The sequence below is a fragment of the Denticeps clupeoides genome, chromosome 19, assembly GCF_900700375.1.
Source record: "Denticeps clupeoides chromosome 19, fDenClu1.1, whole genome shotgun sequence".
NCBI classification, from domain to species: domain Eukaryota; kingdom Metazoa; phylum Chordata; class Actinopteri; order Clupeiformes; family Denticipitidae; genus Denticeps; species Denticeps clupeoides.
The window spans coordinates 17,813,302-17,832,332 of NC_041725.1; the positions used below are offsets into that span (position 1 = coordinate 17,813,302).

The 19,031-nt window shown below is 47.6% G+C and overlaps 3 protein-coding genes across 5 annotated transcripts; 2 read left to right on the forward strand and 1 right to left on the reverse strand.

The window, feature by feature from the left end:
• Nucleotides 1–4: 4 nt before the first annotated feature.
• gamt (guanidinoacetate N-methyltransferase) lies at nucleotides 5–1,992 on the reverse strand. Its single transcript, XM_028962334.1, has 6 exons — nucleotides 1,724–1,992; nucleotides 899–1,044; nucleotides 754–817; nucleotides 586–653; nucleotides 399–509; nucleotides 5–313 (listed from the first exon to the last, which is right to left on the reverse strand). Exons 1-6 carry the CDS (start codon nucleotides 1,896–1,898, stop codon nucleotides 173–175), a joined length of 705 nt encoding a protein of 234 aa, XP_028818167.1. The 5' UTR covers nucleotides 1,899–1,992; the 3' UTR covers nucleotides 5–172.
• Nucleotides 1,993–2,126: 134 nt separating this feature from the next.
• Nucleotides 2,127–15,090, forward strand: dazap1 (DAZ associated protein 1). 3 transcript variants are annotated; one of them, XM_028962399.1, is made up of 14 exons: nucleotides 2,127–2,234; nucleotides 2,840–3,198; nucleotides 4,229–4,269; nucleotides 4,546–4,712; nucleotides 5,334–5,399; nucleotides 5,752–5,859; nucleotides 6,372–6,420; nucleotides 8,643–8,725; nucleotides 10,679–10,832; nucleotides 10,966–10,995; nucleotides 11,267–11,419; nucleotides 11,741–11,908; nucleotides 13,065–13,154; nucleotides 14,132–15,090. In XM_028962399.1, exons 2-14 carry the CDS (start codon nucleotides 3,131–3,133, stop codon nucleotides 14,302–14,304), a joined length of 1,350 nt encoding a protein of 449 aa, XP_028818232.1. In that variant the 5' UTR covers nucleotides 2,127–2,234; nucleotides 2,840–3,130; the 3' UTR covers nucleotides 14,305–15,090. The 3 variants fall into 3 exon arrangements, with proteins under 3 accessions (XP_028818232.1, XP_028818231.1, XP_028818230.1); XM_028962398.1 differs by lacking the exons at nucleotides 2,127–2,234; nucleotides 13,065–13,154 and having other exon boundaries at nucleotides 2,863–3,198; nucleotides 10,966–10,983; XM_028962397.1 differs by lacking the exons at nucleotides 2,127–2,234; nucleotides 13,065–13,154 and having other exon boundaries at nucleotides 2,867–3,198.
• A 1,326-nt stretch (nucleotides 15,091–16,416) lies between these two features.
• Nucleotides 16,417–18,817, forward strand: rps15 (ribosomal protein S15). The gene is made up of 4 exons (XM_028962148.1): nucleotides 16,417–16,483; nucleotides 16,821–16,906; nucleotides 17,696–17,930; nucleotides 18,657–18,817. The coding sequence occupies exons 1-4, from the start codon at nucleotides 16,481–16,483 to the stop codon at nucleotides 18,768–18,770; spliced, it is 438 nt and encodes a 145-aa protein (XP_028817981.1). The 5' UTR covers nucleotides 16,417–16,480; the 3' UTR covers nucleotides 18,771–18,817.
• Nucleotides 18,818–19,031: the final 214 nt, after the last annotated feature.

Here is a 19,031-nt window from a genome sequence, read left to right on the forward strand (position 1 = left end):
AAAACATATTTCATGGACGATTTATTGTCAGAAATTACAAATTAGAGCTGTGTGTGGGTTTAAGCATTAAATGGCCTGGTAAAAACCAGTAGTGTGTTATTTTTAAGGCAGAAGGTAACATAGGAACATGTTATTTAAAAAAAAAAAAAAAAAGAATAAAAGGGCGTCCGCTTTATTCCTTGAGAATGGTTGGTGTGATCATCTTGCGGAAGGAATAGTATTTACAATCCGCGGGAGGGCTTATGTCCATCAGCGTGGTGCTAATCTTCTCCTTTCTGAAGCCAGCTTCGAGCAGATGAGGCACTTGAGTCTCCTGCAACACGGGATTTAGAGACGTTTGAGAATACCGGTCAGGTGACGTCTGCTCAGACAGCGTATGTTCCTCTCAGCAGCCTCACCTGGAACATTCTGTCGATGTCATCATATTTCACCTTGAGCAGCTCGCCCCAAGACGTCAGGTTGCAGTAGGTCAGGACACCTCCGGATTTCAGGAGCCTTTTGGCGTGACCCTGGATAATAATATTAACCAACACAATCAGTGTGCTTTTAGGTCATTTTTGAAGAAGTTCAACCCGGCTAGCCGACCTTGATGAAGTTGAACTGGTGAGTATGCCACGTGTCCTCTGACAGCGGGTATGTGTCGTACAGAATACCTGAAATGAAGCAACGGGAACATGGTGGATCTGGTCAAATAATTTACAGAGACGTTAAACGGTCAACATGCTTATTTACCGTCAGTAAATCATTTCTTACCGTCGAAGTGATTGTCAGGTAGAGTTGGGGCGACGTCCTCCCATAAGCCCTTCAATGGAACTATCTACATGCATGAAAGAAAATAAATCAGTGTATCACTTTCAATGTGTTTTTTTTTTTATTCTCTCTGTGTTTCTCTGCTCACTTTATGAGGCTGAGACTTGGCCCATTCCTGCAGTCTCTGAAATACACCATCGTTGCACTCGATGATCCAGTGCTCCTCGATCGGAAAGCTCTCCAGCTTTGTGGCGGCGATGGCCATTCCGAAGCCGATTTCGAGCACTCTTCCTCCTGCAGAAACGGCAAACACACATTTATTTACCTATATTATGAAAGCGGTGCACAAATACAGAGGGAGAATTCTAATTTTATTTGTCACATGCATAGTCATACACGGTATGATATGCAGTGAAATGCTTTGGCGACTGCTACAGACCACAGTATTGCAAATATTGCAAGTATACAATGATTAAAGAAGGTCCGCCTCCACGTTCAAAACTGGCATCTTCAAAAACTCTCGAACTAAACTGTGCATCAAGTGATTTAGAGGACATAAACACAAGAAAAATCAAATAGTACAGTACATTCAGTTCATTATTCAGTTTTTTTTTGGGGGGGTTAACGTAAACTATGCCAGCTGGAACGAGCTCAGGAGTGGATTAAGATTAGATTAGTAAAATCAGGACAAATTCCGGCAAGCCACTTTAAAAAAGAACGTAGAATATAATATTGCATGCTGCGAACAAACTTGCAGTAACAACCACACGTGACCAGAGGTCCCCGCCCACTCCGGACTAACACGTGATCTGAGCACAGCGCGCTGTCCTTCTGTCACCTGTTGCACCCGGACACACACGCACACACACACATACAGACACACACACGGTCCCGGTCTCCACGGTGCACGGAGCATGCGTTGCGGGCCGTTTCGGTCCGGACGTAAACGCCGCGGCCGCCGGTGCGCCCTCACCCTTGCAAGCCGCCACGGCTGACAGCGAGTGCATGTAGGGCGTCTCCCACCGCTCCATGACCGGCTTGCCCATGATCTCGAGGTGCGTGTCCGTCTGGTCGTAGCCGGCGCTTGCGCCGTGCCAGCCGGCCTTGCAGTCTTCTCCCTTAGAGAAAATGGGCTGCGCGGTGCTCATGTCTCTTTTTTTTTCCTGTCCCCCCCCCCTGTCTCCGCGGAGCCGAGCGGACGGACTGCGCTGGTCGAAGAGGGCTGCGTGGCGACGGTCAGCCTATATATGCGTGCGGGGGGGCTGATTGCGCAAAAAAAAAAAAAAAAAAAAAAAAGGAGGCGAACACGGAGTCCTCCGGCCGCACGATAAGTCGCAATCTGAGGAGCGGGGGAGGGTGGTGGCGTCCGCGGGGTCCAGCAGCTGCCGTCCTTTCCCCACTTCCGTGTTTTATTTTATTTATTTTTAAACGCTTCATCCGAGCAATGCACGGAACATACAGCAAGAGACCCCGTTCAGCCATCTGTACGTGTGTGTGTGTGTGTGTGTGTGTTAATTCTACACCCAACCTGCACGTAGTAGCACGTGTGCGTTATTTAATCTCCGCCTGGCTCTGCGTGTCTGCGACACACAAAAGTTTAACTTTCTTATCTGTCCGAGTCGATAGGGCGCGTTACGCAACGTGACTCCTCGACCCAAAAGATCGTTGGCCCCCTTTCTCGGAAAAAAGTTTCTGGGTTGATTTTGCGGCGGAGGAATTTTCAGTTTACTGTCACGTCCCGGAATAAGAAAACGATTATGTACTGTATGGTACTAAATGGTACTGCGGTGTTGCCAGAATCAGCTGATAAAATAAACGTGGCCAAAACCGCCCCAGATTTATTATTTGGGCTTTCTTGAGTAAATTACTTGTTTGTGCTTAGATCAGTGTAACAAGGTTCAGCAGAAACATAAAGCAGACACGGGCAGAGCTCGAGTTCCTAGAATTGTCCGATAGTTCGGTTTATGTTTAAGAACCCCATTTGTTCCTGCTATCTTTACTAACTGTTTAGTTAAAAATGTTTTTGTTTTAATTTGTTGAAATGTGCGGAAAAAATGTCAAGCCAGCTCAATTGTCGTTTGCACTGTAGGATCCAACGACGCTTACTGGGACGCGCGTCACACCTTGAGGACTACAATTCCCACGGTGCCATGCGCCGCAGACTAAAAAAAAAAAACTACAACTCCCAAGGCGACGCGCGGTCACGCGGAGCCCCTGCCGGGAGACCCCGCAGCGAGCGCGTCGGCACCTTCAGTTTGAACCCGGAGAGGAGTGACCTTCCCCCGGATAGTAGAGAGGAAGAGGCAGCGGCACAAGCACCGGCAGCAGCAGCAGCAGCAGCAGCGTCCTCCTCCTCGTCTTCGTTCCGCACACAGCGCCGATGGTGACGCTCCAGACCGCCGGAGTCGCCTCCGACATGAACAACAGCTTAGTGGGCGACGAAGTGGGGTGAGTCGTTTCTTTCCTCCATCCAGCCGGGCGGTACAAGTTTGCCCGGCGGTGGCTGTCACTCAGCAAAACATCGGCGCCGTGCGGACGCTCTTCCCGCCGGCGTGTTTTACGTGGGGGGGCCCCGAGTCTTCGGGGAAACTTGGCGGCGGTTTACTCGGCGCCAACCTCCACCGACACACGGCGAGCCGTGTCGGGCTAAAGCTAGCAGGTTAAGCCGCGGCCGCGGGACTGTCCCGGCTCTTCCTGACCCTGACGGGGGCGTCGTGTGTTGCCCGAACCTCGTCTCGGCCGAAGCGGCGTGCTGTTGCTCCGCGTTTCGTTTTTGTGTTGCGCTTATTCGCGTCCCAACCAAAAATTACATCGCGAAAGTGAAAAGCGGACTCCGAGGGGGTCCCGGTGAAGCGTCCCGCCTCCGACGGAGGACCTGCCCGGAACTGTCCACGGTTCTTCCGGCCGGATCCACTTATTTTCTGTGCAGCAGGACCCGCCAGAACGTCGTCAGCCAGTTTCTGATCAGCAGCAGGGGGGAAAGTGTTCAACTTCACGCCAGAGTTCTGGTGTGTTGGGCTTTTATCAGTTTAGTTTAGTTCTTTTTTTTTTTGACCCGCCCTGTCAGCTGTTTCTGGGCAGGGGTCCCACCAAGCCAAGGGTTTTTTCTTTTTAACTGGACATATTAAATATATGCACTTGCGTGCGGGTCAAAAACACACGAATGCGTTTGGTGCACTGCTGGACTCGTCACGAAGTCGTGCGAGATCCGAACGGAGGGACGCGAGGCACGGCGCGCCGCAGATAACGTTTTTATCAGGGCTCCAGAAAGGCGACGGCTTCACTGCTGGTACGTCCGAGCGTAAAAACTGTGGTGATGATGATATTCGTTTTTTTTTTTCCTGCTTAAAAGCACGTTCGATACGAACCAGCCCTACAAGACAAGGTCGCCGTTGGTCTGACCCCGGCACCGTGGAAGTGTGTGTTGTTTTGAGGCGCGGCTCGATCAGACTTGACCGCATGTGTTCTCTGTCTGCAGGAAGCTCTTCGTCGGCGGCCTGGACTGGAGCACGACGCAGGGTAAGTCCGCGTTCGGGGGGGGGCGCGTGCAGGTGCCCCCGAGTTCGCTCCCTCCGGCGAAGGAGGGGTCGGAGGCTCGCGCCGCGGACTGGTGGGGTCTGGGGACGTTCCTGGTTTGTTTGCATTTCACCTGTGCTTTTGCATGAAAGTGAGATTTCTTTTTGAGATATGCAGGTTTTTTTGTTTTTTTTGTTTTTTTTAGTAAACCGCCGCCTTCTTCCTGCCGCTTCCAGTTCGACGTCTGCAATAACGCGCCCGCCTCTCGCTCTTTTCCAGAGACGCTGCGAAACTACTTCTCTCAGTACGGGGAGGTCGTGGACTGCGTGATCATGAAGGATAAAAGCACAAATCAGTCGCGGGGCTTCGGGTTCGTGAAGTTTAAAGACCCCAACTGCGTCCGGACAGTGCTGGAGACGAAACCCCACAGCCTCGACGGACGAAATGTAATGACGCCTGTCCTCTTGTGTCTTGTTTTTCCCCCCACCTGTGTGTTGAGGGATGCCGAAGACATTTACATTTACGGCATTTACCAGACGCCCTTATCCAGAGCGACTTACAATCAGTAGTGACAGAGACAGTCCCCCCCTGGAGCAATTTAGGGTTAAGTGTCTTGCTCAGGGACACAATGGTGGTAAGTGGGATTCGAACCCGGGTCTTCTGGTTCATAGGCGAGTGTGTTACCCACTAGGCTACTACCACTGAAGAGCGAAAGTGAAAGTGATTGTGGGTCATTGTGTAACGCGGCGTCACCTGCTTTGAACCGTCACCCGGGGAGCAGTGTGTGTGCATTCGAACCGGCGACCTTCCGATTGCGGGTCCGCTTCCTTACCCGCTAGGCAATCTTGGAGCTGTCCTTCCAACTGTGAAGGTCGTTGTCTCAGCGCCCCTGTTATTCGTTACTTACGGTAGTCCCTACAATGAAAACCTGATTCTTTTAAGCATCGTTTTGTAGTGGGGAGCTCGTATTTGATTTAGACGCGACCCTTTTAATTGTAATCCGTTCTTTTGGAGAGTTCGCGCGCGCGCAGCAACGCTTCACCTGACCGGTCCTTTACTTCCCACAGATCGATCCGAAGCCGTGCACGCCCAGAGGAATGCAACCTGAAAAGGCGCGGTCGAAAGATGGCTGTGTGAGTACGACCTGCGTGCCGACAAGGTCAGACATGGCCTGCATTGGACACCGAGCTGGGAGAGGAAGAGGAAAAGCACACACACACACACACACACACACACACACACACACGATGGAGTGTGTACCCTCTCCTGGAGGAATGTATTGAGATAGCTGTGTGTGTGTGTGTGTGTTGGGATATTTGAGAAGTGGTGAGCGAGTGTGACATTGTAAGTGCTGTAGCCCCAGGCCGGATGCAGAACTTCGTGTGACAAGAATTACCTTCCCAAGTGGCCGCGACATTGTTAATTAGAAAAAGAAAAAAATATATTTTGGGAAAAGGATAATTTTTTTTTTCTTCTTCTTTTCAGAAGGTGGGCAAAAGTGACAGCAATAAATCGAAGAAGATTTTCGTTGGCGGAATCCCTCACAATTGCGGCGAGCCGGAACTCAGAGATTATTTTAATAGATTTGGAGTGGTGAGTTTGCATCGAGTTTCTGTAGCGATGAACATTTATTTTAATATTCATAACGTCCTGGTTCCCGGCACGCCTTTATGGCTGTGGTCACAAAATCTGTACTTTCGTTTAAAATCAATCAGCCACAGCCAGGCTGTGCATTTACATTTACATTTATGGCATTTATCAGACGCCCTTATCCAGAGCGACTTAAAATCAGAAGTTACAGGGACAGCCCCCCCCCTGGAGCAACTTAGGGTTAAGTGTCTTGCTCAGGGACACAATGGTAGTAAGTGGGGTTTGAACCTGGGTCTTCTGGTTCATAGGCGAGTGTGTTACCCACTAGGCTACTACCACCCTGTGCAGATGAAGTTGTGGAGGAACAGACATCCAATCTCCTACTAATAATTACTCAAATTTGACAAAACAAATACCATGCATTTCCATGCACTGTGTTTTTTTTTTTTTTTTTTTTTTTTTATTTGAACCGCGCCGTTTTAACGCAGCCGTTTGTCTCGTGTATTTGACGGCAGGTCACAGAGGTGGTAATGATCTATGATGCGGAAAAACAGAGGCCCCGAGGTAAAATCTGGTCCGCTCTGCTTCTCTCATCACCTTCCTCCCACTACACCGTGACAAACTATTCTGCCCCAAAGAGGAGGGGGGCGGGGACCAGGGCAACCCTGTCTCCGCCCCCACGTCACCCACATTGCCCGACTCATAACTCACCCCGCCATGGACCGTTCACCTGGCATGTTTTCCTCCGTGCGATGCTAGTCCCGATGTTGTGTGGCCGACTCTGCTCTGGTGCACTCCTGCAGAGCACCGTAGAACTGCTTGGTGATTATATTGGTGTTTTGAGGTGTTTAAATGCATGCACATCATTGTATATATACACACGTTGTCCCGTTACATGCACATGTTGTGCTTTGGCCCAGTGTCACCCGAAAAAAAAAAAAACCCATAAAAATGCCATCTGAACACACCTCACCAATGTGGTGTTGAGTTAAAATGTGAACAAAAACACACACACAGACGATGAATCAGTTATTTTATGCAAATAAATAAGCTGCTGAGAAGTACGAGATGAGCACACTTTGTGCACTTTTTTTTCCCCGCCTTGGTATGCATTCATATTTCACTCTTTGGGGACGAATGGAATAGTTTGTCATTTGCAAATTCGTGTTTGTTTTTTTTGGTAAAGAAACTGTTCTCTGATCCTAATATGCAGATTTCTTTTTTTGTTACTGTAATCAATCTTTAACCTCTTCTTTACTGGATAAGTTTTAGTTCCTTGCTTTGACCTAGATATTACTGACTGAGTGCTAAATTGCATATTAAGTGTTTTCCCATGTAGAACTATTAAGTACGTTTTTGTAAGTAAGCCCTTTCTGTCTTTCTTTCTCCATTCCCCTGTTCTCTTTGTGAAGATGTGTTGAATGACTGTGATTAACGTTGTCTTCTTAAGATGTTTCTTTTCTCCTTTGTAGGTTATAGTGTTCTGAGTGGTACCACAAAGATACGGGCCTCGTGTGAAACCGAGCGGGCTGCCCGTTCGCGAGGTGTCGACCAAGTTCGCAGATCCGTTACTCGAACGAAGAGCGTGTCAAGGTCTCGCGGTAAATTTAGAACACCGACGGCCGTGGCGCCGCATAGCGTCCGAAGCGCTCCTCTCTGAGGACCCGGAATCGGAACCAGGTTAGATCCCAGTGTGTACGACGCGCAACAACCCAGTTCTGCCACCGCGGAAAAGTTGTTTGATGGGCGCGAAACTAGTTCAGGGTAGCTGGATGGCACAACTTGCCCGCAGAACGGTCGGGTGTTTTTTAGGCGCCTCGTCCGGGCCAGATGGTTTGTATTAATCTCGCTCGTGCGCCAGTCTGGAGAGGTCTGGTCTTGGCATCTAGAGCACGGGTGGCTTCTGGAGCAGCTTCTCGCGAGCCGACGAGCGTCAAGTGGCCGACCTACTTAGAAATCAATGGTTCCAGAGGCCCGCCCTGGGGAAAAATTACGATTAGTCTGCGTTTTGGTCTCCGAAGGCCTGAATTATTTACGTGGTGACATTGACGGAGGCGGAAAAGTGATTTTATTTTATTTTTTTTTTTTATTTTATCCATCGGAATTTAATTGGACGCTTGTAGCTAGTTTCATCCCCCCGACGAAGATGCTTGGTCGCACCTCGCGAATCGGGACTGCGTCATCAGTCACCCAGATTTTTTTTGTCCGGAAGCTTTGGCCTGTATCTTTGTGCTGCTGTTGTAAGCTGTGTTGCAACGGCCTGTCCTGGTTTGCCCAAAGTGCAGTGTCATTTTTTGGGAAAGCTCGGAGATGGCCACAAAGAAATTTTTTTTTAAATTTTTTTTATTTTTTGGGTGTGTGCATTAACCAGTGTGCAGCTGCTGCCACCGTTTGCTGTTCAATAGTATATCAAGGGGAGCATCGAGGTGGGGGGGTGGGGTTCAGGTGAAACGGCGCCACGTTCACAGTAGTATTGATCGCGATTCTTCCTACAGTCCTCCTACACCATGCGAAATTCGAATAACACGTTTTTATCTGCATAGAACCTTCCAAGAAGCTCAAAGGTGTCAATGTGCTGCTTCTGATGCAGCCGTTAACAGGCTGCCACGTCGCCTGAACCCTAGGGCGTCTGGCCGGATGCTTCCCGAACTCTTCCCTCCTACCCCCTGCCCCCTTCTCCGTCCCTCTAAATTGTTCTTCATCTTGTGTTGTCACGGAAAAGAAAAAAAGAGAGAAAAGATAAAGAAACACCCTGCTTCCTTGATTCATTCTTGGTCGTTGGCTAGGTTTTGGATTTATTACTTTCGAGGCCGAACAATCAGTGGACCAGGCTGTCAACATGCATTTTCACGACATCATGGGCAAAAAAGTGTGTAGTTGTAGTTTTATTTTACCCTAAAGTTGAGACCGAGGCTCGGGCGACCCGACGACTGTTGCTGGGCGAAAAGCAGATGTTCTTCCAATTTGCAGCGTTCCGCTCATCCAGATTTCAGTCCACCGGTAGTACGGTCCCGCTCGGTCGCTCAAGGCTCGGTTAATTTTGACCGCTGCTTTAGGATGCCACACACCATATACATCCATTTAATTTCCCCATTTGCGTTTAAAATGAAGAAAATTGCAATGCATTAATTTGAGAATTAATGCGGAGGGCACCTAAAGGACCGGTCGTTCATTTTCCATTTTTCTTTATTCTCCCCCCCCTGTCTGTTTGTTTTGTTATTTATTTATTTGTTTGTTTCATATTTTTTGGGTTTCCTACGGGTCACTTAATGTTTGAGTTCCAAAAGATTTATTGAAGTAATATTTTGGAAAGGACAAACAAGCAACAAAAAAAAAATTCCTCAATGAAGTGACCTCCATTTTTGAATCTCCATACTGTGTCCGTAAGTTGTGAAATCGAGAAGATCCGTCCTTCATTAGCGCAGATAATCTACACGTGGCGTGGTTGATGACTGTGGGAGTTACCCCTTCTGGTGCAGGTGGTCGCAGAATTCCAAAAATAATGATAAAATAACATGCATATTTAAAAAAAAAAAAATAATAATCTACTCTATATAAAGATTCTATACGGCCCGGATCCTCCGCGAAGCGGTAGAAGGAACCCCTGCGATTTATCTGGGCGCTAGGCAATTTTTCATCAATGTATGCATGGTAGGTGCCCTATATTCCTCCTCCCCCTCCATGCCCAACGTTCTCCTTGACTTTGTCCTGTTTTCCCAGAAAAGGATCCGTGTAGCCGTACCTCAGCCATTGTTCTTGATATGACATTATTGCAACTGGGACTTGTGGGAGGGGACGGGCGAGGAAGGGGCGACATGGAGCTGTAAAATTAGAAACTGGAGCACATCAAACTGTGTTGCTAAATCCCAGTTCTGGTGCTGGGGCAGCGGCATCCTGGCATCCATCACTCCCAGAGATGCGGAGGGGATCGGGCGGCGGAGCCGCCGCTCGCCGCCACGTGTTGCTAATTGGGTCGACAGAGAGGCTCTGAGAGGAGGGGAGGGAAAAAATGGGAATTTTTTTTCTTTTCCCAAGATTTTCGTGCAGAAGAAATGGATGCAAGGTGACCCAATAACTCACCGCCTTTACAGTGTGTGGTCTATTTCTGTCGACACCCCACACCAGCCCAGTTTTTCTACTGGTTTTAGAGGAGTTCTTTCTTTCCAGAATATGATTTGTCTTTAGCTGGTGGCTCAATCAAACAATTAGAGAGTTAGAGTCTGCTAGGATTTTCAGGATTAATCGGAACTCTTCTCTTCCGCGTGTGACACAGTATGAAGATTCGCCAGTAATTTGACCTTTTTGACTGTCCATTTTATATATTCTGCATGAGTATCTCTGACTGTTAGACACAGGCAATAGTTCATTTCTACACCCATTCCCCTGAAATTCTACATAAATTAGATTAAGCCAGGAGAGGTAAGTCTTTGACTTCCACTAGCTGTTAATTTTTCAAGGGCAGGGAATTCTATGTTTCTCAGTTACACTTTCAAAAAAAATTTGTAAAAGATCTATATTGAGTTGTTTTGTACATTTTATTTAAACATCATCTAAATTGAATGTATTTTTTTTTTTTAAAAAGTATCTGAGAAACATATTGTTTGTAAAACTAAATTCTTCCCACAATCATTATATTTTATAATAAATATATATATATGTGTGTGTGTATATATATATATAGTCAGTGCATAAATTCTATATATTGGCCCAGTGTAAGATTTAAGGTTTTAAAAGTGCATTAATTAGGTTTAGTTAGGTGGCTCTTCACTTGTTCAAAAAAATTCTCGTCTTGCAATTTGTGGTGTCATTGTCCTTTGTCCAGGTGGAAGTGAAGAAGGCTGAACCTCGAGACAGTAAAGCTCCGGGCCCTGGTCAGCTGGGAACCGGCCAATGGGGACCCAGGGGCATCTTGAGCGCGGCCAATGGCTGGTCCGCACAGCCAGCGCAGGGCTGGCAGCCGAGCTACGGACCTCAGGGTGAGTCTGCTGAGAAGAAAATGACACAAATGCGCCCACGAGGCACGGATCAGATGTTTATTTTAAGAAGCCTTCTGGGACAGAGCAGTAATAGGAAATTTTGTTTTTTCCCTCCATGTTTGTTCTCTTTCAGGTGTTTGGGTGTCTGCAGGTCAGCCTTTAGGTTCGTTTGACCTTTGGACCGAATGACCTCTTATGAAATGAGGACTGTGTGCACCGGCCAGTCAGAGACTGTAGAAGATTTACTATTTGATTGATTGATCGGTCAGTTGTCAGACTGATAAATTCAAGGACTTGAATGTTGGCCAGATGTTATGTCACAGCTTTTGCATTGGTCCTTCAGTGTGCAGAAAACCTTTAGAATTTTATTCCAATATGAATTTTTTTCTAATTTTTAATGGTACAAAAACAAAGTTGTTCCATTTTCCTTGCAGGTGGGTACGTCCCGCCATTACCAGCGGGGAGAGGAGCCCCCCCACAGCCCCCGTCACCCTTCAATGCCTTCCTGGTGACGGCCGCCCCAGCAGCTGGATTTGGGGCACCTCAGGGATACCCACAGCAGGGCTACAGCACACCCCCCCAGTTCGGTCAGTCAGCTTTATTGATGTCTGTTAATGTGGCGCATGCACTGAAATCTGAATTTGGTCATCTGAGGAGTAACGTCGCTGTCAAATTAAAAAGATGACCTGCTGAGTTTGAGAAAAATGGCTGTGATGTTTTTTTCTCTTTGATTGTAAATGTCTAGCTATAAAGGAGTGCCTTGGAATTTAGTTTTTGGGCATCCGTCGCCCCCTTATGGTGGAAGTAAAGTAAAGCAAAATTAAATTCTGACACGTTATTCTGCCAAAACATAAGCAAAGATTTGTGAGTTGTTGTAAATTTTTAAAAATTATATCGTCTGAAAACAGGATACAGTTTCGGGACGCCTCAAGGTGACCAGTACGTACCGCAAGGAATGCCTCCTCCTCCCACCACTCCCGGAACCGGGCCAATGGGCTTCGCCCCCGCGACCACCCCAACTCAGGACATGAGCAAAGCCCCCGCTGGACAGCCCGACTTCCCCTACAGCCAGTACGGTACGCAGGAACTCCGCCCGGCACAGATCCAGCCTGCTGCTCACGCCGCCCTGGTCCCCCGGTTTATTTTAACTCTGCCTGCCGATGTCGCCCATCTCCCGCCACCCTGTACGTTCCCATGGCTTTTTATCCAGCAAGTTCGCACTCCGCCGTCACCGGCGCTTTGCTCATTTCCCCTCATGATGCAGGGTGGGAACGGCCCGTTTTCTTTTCCTAATTAGACCTAAAGGGTACTATCTAAAGGTTACTGGTAGTGGAAGGTACAGTACAAAGTCCCAAATTGTGACACTGGAACGTAAACCTTACTGGCCACTGCCAGTGCATGCCCCTCTGCCCGCCTAATGATGGTAATTATTATTATTATTATTTCTACTATTACTGAAAATGTGACCCGAACCCGGTTGTCAGGGCAGGTCACAGCCTTCTGTTCTTTCAGAGACTTTGGGTGTTTCTCAGATCTGAGGATGCCTCTGTCTCGGAATTAGTTCTTCCAGACTCCGATCGTTGTCATTTTTCATTTGCGAAGCACAAGGACGATTACGACCAATTTACTTAAGGAAATTAACAGGAAAAAAAAACGGATCGGAACTACACAGGTGTGTGTTATTTAATAAGGTCCCACCCTTGTGTGTTCACAATGGATTGTGGGTGTTGGGAGATCACGGAGTACTCGCAGACGGATCCGTGGAAGAAAGCCCTGAACAAAGGACGTCGGGCTCGGCAGGACTGGAGGCGTCCCGCATGTTGGACCGGTCCCTCGTCAGGGTTTGGGCCTTCCATGACTGTGAGAAACACCCACTCTCATGTTGAGACACTCCGGGAGTGCTCCGCCCCACTCGCTCGGTGTCATGATCTGAAAACTTCGTCCCGGACCGCATCATGCCTGCGCTTCTGCTTCCATGCCACTATTTTGCCATTCGCCCTTTAATTAGAAGCCATTAAGTGGAGTAATGCGCAGTAGACGGCCACGGGCGGCAGCCGCCCATTCACATGACTTTGTTTCTGCTTGCAGATGGACTTGCGTAGAGCTCGTTGTTGTTGTTCTTGTTGTCACGTGGCAGTGCAGTCAGGAGGAGCTAAAGAGAGAGCGCGATCCCCGTACAGTCAGACTCTCTCGGGGTTTTAGTCAACCTGGTCTCCCTCATCTCCCTGATAGGCTTGGGTAACTATCCTCAGGACCCCTCTGCGTACGGACCAACGCGTCCTTCTCACAGTTATGGTCAGGATGAGCAGGGATATAGTGCAGGTAGGTGTGGGTTAAAAAACAAAACTCAAATCAGATCTACGATTCATTAAGCTTCATTCCCCCTTCATTTCCCCCTCCCCTCTTAAGGCTTTCTTTACTCCCCGCCCACCTCAGTGCATGTAATGCGAGAGTTACATGGCCGCCTTCTCAGAGGATGGTGAAATACAGCTACGCCGCTCCCTGTGAAAGTGATTAGTTGACATGGCACGGCACCCAGTGCATACAGCGAAATGTGGTCTGCATTTAACCATCCCAAGGATGTAGGGTGGTAGTAGCCTAGTGGGTAACACACTCGCCTTTGGACCAGAAGACCCAGGTTCAAATCCCGCTTACTACCATTGTGTCCCTGAGCAAGACACTTAACCCTGAGTTGCTACAGGGGGGGACTGTCCCAGTAACTACTGATTGTAAGTCGCTCTGGATAAGGGCGTCTGGTAAATGCTGTAAATGTAAATGTGGAGCAGCGTGTGGGTACGGTGGTTTGCCTAGTGGCACCTTGGCGGCCCGGGATTGCGAGTCGGCTTCCCCACTGCCCCTCGTCCAGCTGAAAATAGCTTCCAGTAGCTGTACTTCATTATACCTCCACCACCCATCCCTGCTCTCCTCTCTGCATTGCTTCGCTGCTTACCGGATTATCTCATTTTTAAATAGTGACTTTTTCGATCCCTGTGTGCCTTCTTGGGACTGACCAAATAATTTTCACGTCTTTCTCCCTTTTCACCTGTGGACCCTTTTTTATGATTTTATTTTTGTGCGTAAACAAGTATAAATGTCTCACCCTATATGCATACCAGACGTCTGATCTGTTCTCTTTGTGTCCTTACCGCCCTGAGACGCTGCCGTTTGACCCCAGGGCGCTAAGACGTCACAGAGTCTCAGACTCCATCTCGGCGTAGCTTCAGTTAGCGTGAGCGGCGGAATTACCCACAATCCCTCTGCGCTGACTGCTGCTTCTTTTGTTTGCCCACGCGACACAGGCTACGGACAGGACTTGAGCGGCTTTGGCCACAGCTTCGGAGACCCCAGCCAGCAGACTGCCTCATATGCGGCGCCGTCGGCGCAGCCCGCCGCCGCCCCCCAGCCCGCAGCCAGCAGTTTCGGCCGAGGGCAGAACCACAACGTACAGGGCTTCCACCCGTACCGTCGCTGAGGGCCGCCGCCCCGCTGCCGCCGCCGCTACACGTCTCACACAGTGCAAATGTCAGGGATACACGCGAAAACTGGATTCATGGCGGGTTTCATTTTGTTTTGCAGATTAATATTAACAGAGAAAGGGAATAGTGTCACCTCACAGACTAATACAGACCCGGGGACACGATTCACCTGGTACAGCGGCTCATGCACACTGTAAAAGTCTGAGTGTGTGTGTGTGTGTGTGTGTGTGTGTGTGTGTGTGTGTGTGTGTGTGTGTGTGTGTGTGTGTGTGAGCGCCTGCACACACTTGCAGACCTCCCTCCCTCCCTCTCTCTCTCGCTCTCGTTTTGTATTAGGACTGAACTCTTAGCAATAGATTTTACCGTCTGGACATCAGCACAGAGATTATATGCCAGATCGAGGTGTTACAGGGTTTCCACTTTATTCAGCTTTAAACGGAATAGGGGAAAATATTTTTCATTTAAAATTTGTGGATTATTATTATTATTATTTTATTTTATTATTTTTTTTAAACTTTCTGAGCCTTTTAAAATTAAGTTTGTGGAAAGCTGGAAAAAATATAAGTATATATAAATATATATATATTATACACCTAAACTGTGCAATTTTTTAAATGAATTTTGTACTATTGTATGTGCTGCTTTGCTTATGTGTGTGTGGTTTTCTTTTTTTCTGGTTTAGATTTTTTTATTTTTTATTTTATTTAAGAATGCTGACTTCCCTCAGGTGGCTGGATGAGTGCATTGTGCACTCATGCAATAAAATGAAATTTTATTTGAAACCGTAATTGTTTTTTTTTAGGTAATTGTTATTTGTATTGTTTGCCTAATCCTCTGGTCATTACCGAGCACTATAGTGGCGTTTCTCATTACATTAAATATTACATTTTATAAAGGCAGCAAAAAGTGATGTGGACTGGAGTCCTCGTTCCAGAAGAAAAACTACTATATAGATGAATGGTGTTGAAACTTGAACAATGCTGTGTACAATATTCTGCTATAATGAGATGTTAGAAATGTGATTTCTGCTCAGACAGCTAGTCAAATGATTTAATATGGAGGTCTGAAGTAACATTTCAGAATGCCATGTCGCTGGGTGGTGTTCAGGTACACTGCTGGCCTGCTGTTTTATTAACAAATGACCTCTTGACCCCAGTCAAAAGAAAGTTTGAAAGAAGGGTGGAATATTTTGACAAATGTTCACACTCGAGCCATCAAAACACCCCAGCTGCAAAGCAGGCACAGGGAAGGTGGTTCCTTTAGTGCTGTAACAGGTCCATTTTCTTACCCGTAATCGGAAGGTTGCTGGTTCAAATCCCATGCCTCCACTGAGCAAAGCACCGTCCCCACACACTGCTCCCCAGGAACGTGTTATGGTTGCCCACTGCTCACCAAGGGTGATGGTTAAATACATTTACATTTACGGCATTTGGCAGACGCCCTTATCCAGAGCGACTTACAACGTGCTTTCAAGATACCATCGATGAAGAGATCAATTCCGGTTCACTAGGACCCCCAACTATGAATACATCTATTTTATTCACTCTGTTGTAGATTCTGTACACAAGTTCGACAACAAGAAAGTTACAATTTAATCTAAATATTCTCTAAAGAGGAAGGTCTTGAGCTGTCGTTTGAAGGTGCTCAGTGACTGATCTGTTCTGACCTCGAGGGGAAGTTCATTCCACCACTGAGGTGCCAAGACGGAGAAGAGTCTAGATGAGCATCTTCCTTTTACCTTCAGAGACGGGGGGACCAGGCGAGCAGTACTGGAGGCTCGGAGTATACGAGATGCAGTGCGAGGTGTAATAAGGGCTGTGAGGTAGGATGGTGCTACTCCATGTTTGGCTTTGTAGGCCAGCATCAGTATTACGGCGCTTTGCTAAAATGCTTTTAGCTTTTAGTTAAGTAGAGTTTGTTTTTTCACTGCTTGGTAATTTTGCACAGTATTATATATGTTTTAATTACTTTAATAATCAAACCTACATATTGTTGAAAGACATTGAGACCAGTCACAGAGGAGGAATTGAACGAATGAATGAATGAATGTAGTTGTTTTGTTCCTTGCCGCTAGATGGCGCGCAGCTGCATTAAAAACGAGACGAGGAGGAAGTATCGCGAGATTCCCGGCTCCGCGCTCTCGGCTTCCTTTTCCGGAGAGACCCCGACAAGATGGTAGGCGAGCCGCGTCTCTGCGACAATTCCAGCGGACCATCGTCCCGCATCCGCGCGACCCGCGCGTCTTTACCGGCGCGCCGTCTCCCGCGTCGCCATTCCACATCTCCACAGGCCGCTTTCGCGCGAGTATCGTGGCGAGATTCGGCCCGGATCGTTTTATTTGGCCCGGCTGTGTGTTGACCGCCGACGGCTCGTCAACGTCGACACGATGCCCGCTTTTATAATTTTTTCCCCCGCGTTGTTGTATTAGACCCGTCAACGAGATGCTCCCGCCGTCGGTTACTTCATCCCCGGTGTAACATTTCCGTCTCTTTTCGTGTGTGTGTCCGTGTAGGCCGACGTTGACCAGAAGAAGAAGCGCACCTTCAGGAAGTTCACCTACAGAGGAGTGGACCTGGACCAGCTCCTGGACATGTCCTAGTGAGTTCCGACTCGGCACATACAGCACCAGCTCTTATTTTACTTGTAAGACCAATACAGCGACACGGATATGCGGTCTTGTACGGAGAGGGTGATTATTTGGGGGTGAATCCGGGGTGGTAGTAGCCTAGTGGGGTAACACACTCACCTATGAACCAGAAGACCCAGGTTCAAATCCCACTTACTACCATCATGTCCCTGAGCAAGACCCTTAACCCTGAGTGTCTCCAGGGGGGGACTGTCCCTGTAACTACTGATTGTAAGTCGCTCTGGATAAGGGCGTCTGGTAAATGCTGTAAATGTAACCAGGGTGAGGGTTGGAGACCCCGGTGTTCCACAAGCGTAGTTTATTGTTAAATATTGACTTCGGGGTTCCTACGGTCATTTAATAATAATAAAAGTTAAAAAAAACTGAAAAGTCATGGAGTTTGACGGGAGAAATGAAGTTATGGAAATCTGTAAGTAAGACTGCCCGAGAAGCTTCTTTCTACATTTACATCCACAACGTGTAAAACCAGCGCAGGTCTGTAGTAGGGTGGTAGTAGCCTAGTGGGTAACACACTCGCCTATGAACCAGAAGACCCAGGTTCGAATCCCACTTACTACCATCGTGTCCCTGTAACTAAATAAGGGCGTCTGATAAATGGCATAAGTGTAGTATCTTTTCCGGCTTTGTTGTTTTTACCTGGATTTATCCACAATATTTCCCCGAACGTTAATTTGGACAAAATCGGGTTACATGGTCACATGACTGATACGGACGTAACGAATGTCTCTGCTCTCCCGCAGTGAGCAGCTCATGCAGCTGTACTGCGCCCGTCAGCGCCGGCGGCTGAACCGCGGCCTGCGCAGGAAGCAGCAGTCGCTCCTGAAGCGCCTGCGCAAGGCCAAGAAGGAGGCTCCGCCCATGGAGAAGCCCGAGGTGGTCAAGACCCACCTGCGGGACATGGTCATCCTGCCCGAAATGGTGGGCTCCATGGTTGGCGTTTACAACGGCAAGACCTTCAACCAGGTTGAAATCAAGGTGAGCAGCAGCAGGTTAAAATCGCTCTGGAGGAAGCGGAGTTGGTTGCTTCTGTTAGGAATTTGGGGTAATTTTGTTATTATATAGTTCTTATTGGTCCCATAATACTGTATCTGAAGTCACTTTCTGAAATTCAGCCGTGGTGCAGAATTATAGCCACTTTGATCCAGTCCCACATTTCTACATTCAATCACCAAGCGACGGCGATGCTTCACACGTTTGGAAGCCATGACAGTCGGTGGAGATAATGTTTTAGGGGACGGGCGGAAGCCTTTACCCTTATGACGTCACGAGCTTCTCAGAATGAGAGCCAAATAGCCAAAGCGCTTTTTACACCTATCGCCATTTCTAGCCACTGCAGGACCATATACAGGCCGGGGAACTCGTATTAATGTCAAATAATCACACAAAGTGAAAAGTCATAATGGGACATTGATCACAATGTTACAGACTGATGTGTGCAACTTTAAACCAGGATTCCTAAAGTGCAAGAATAGCAATTTAAGGCAAACCATGTAGACTACAAAGAGAACCAGTGTTAAACAGGCGTAATTCCAGGCTGTTAGTTGCTGTTCGGAGTGCTGAGCTCATGTATAATATATATGGATTTAAAATGTAATTTCAAACGTTCTGAAATGGTGTGTGTGTGTGTGTGTATATATATATATATATTTTTTTTTAACCTGCTATGAAATCAATATTTTTTTCCCCCTCCTTCCATTGCAGCCTGAAATGATTGGCCACTACCTGGGAGAGTTCTCGATCACATACAAGCCCGTCAAACACGGCCGCCCCGGTATTGGAGCTACTCACTCTTCTCGCTTCATCCCACTGAAGTAAAGTTTGTTCACGAGTGTGTAAATAAAAGTGACTTCCGACACACAGAAGTGGTTGTCTGTCTATTTTATTTATTTTTATTGCTATGAAAATCTTTTAATCAACCAGATTAGCTGGGACTGTGTTTAGTGTATTAATGGAGGACTGGGACAAGGAACCAAATAACACCCCCTTCGGGCATTCATGTAGGATGTGGGTGTTCATGCTGGACTGGTAAAAATGTGTCCCCTGCCGGCCTTTTTTTTTTTTTTTTTTTTTTAAAGA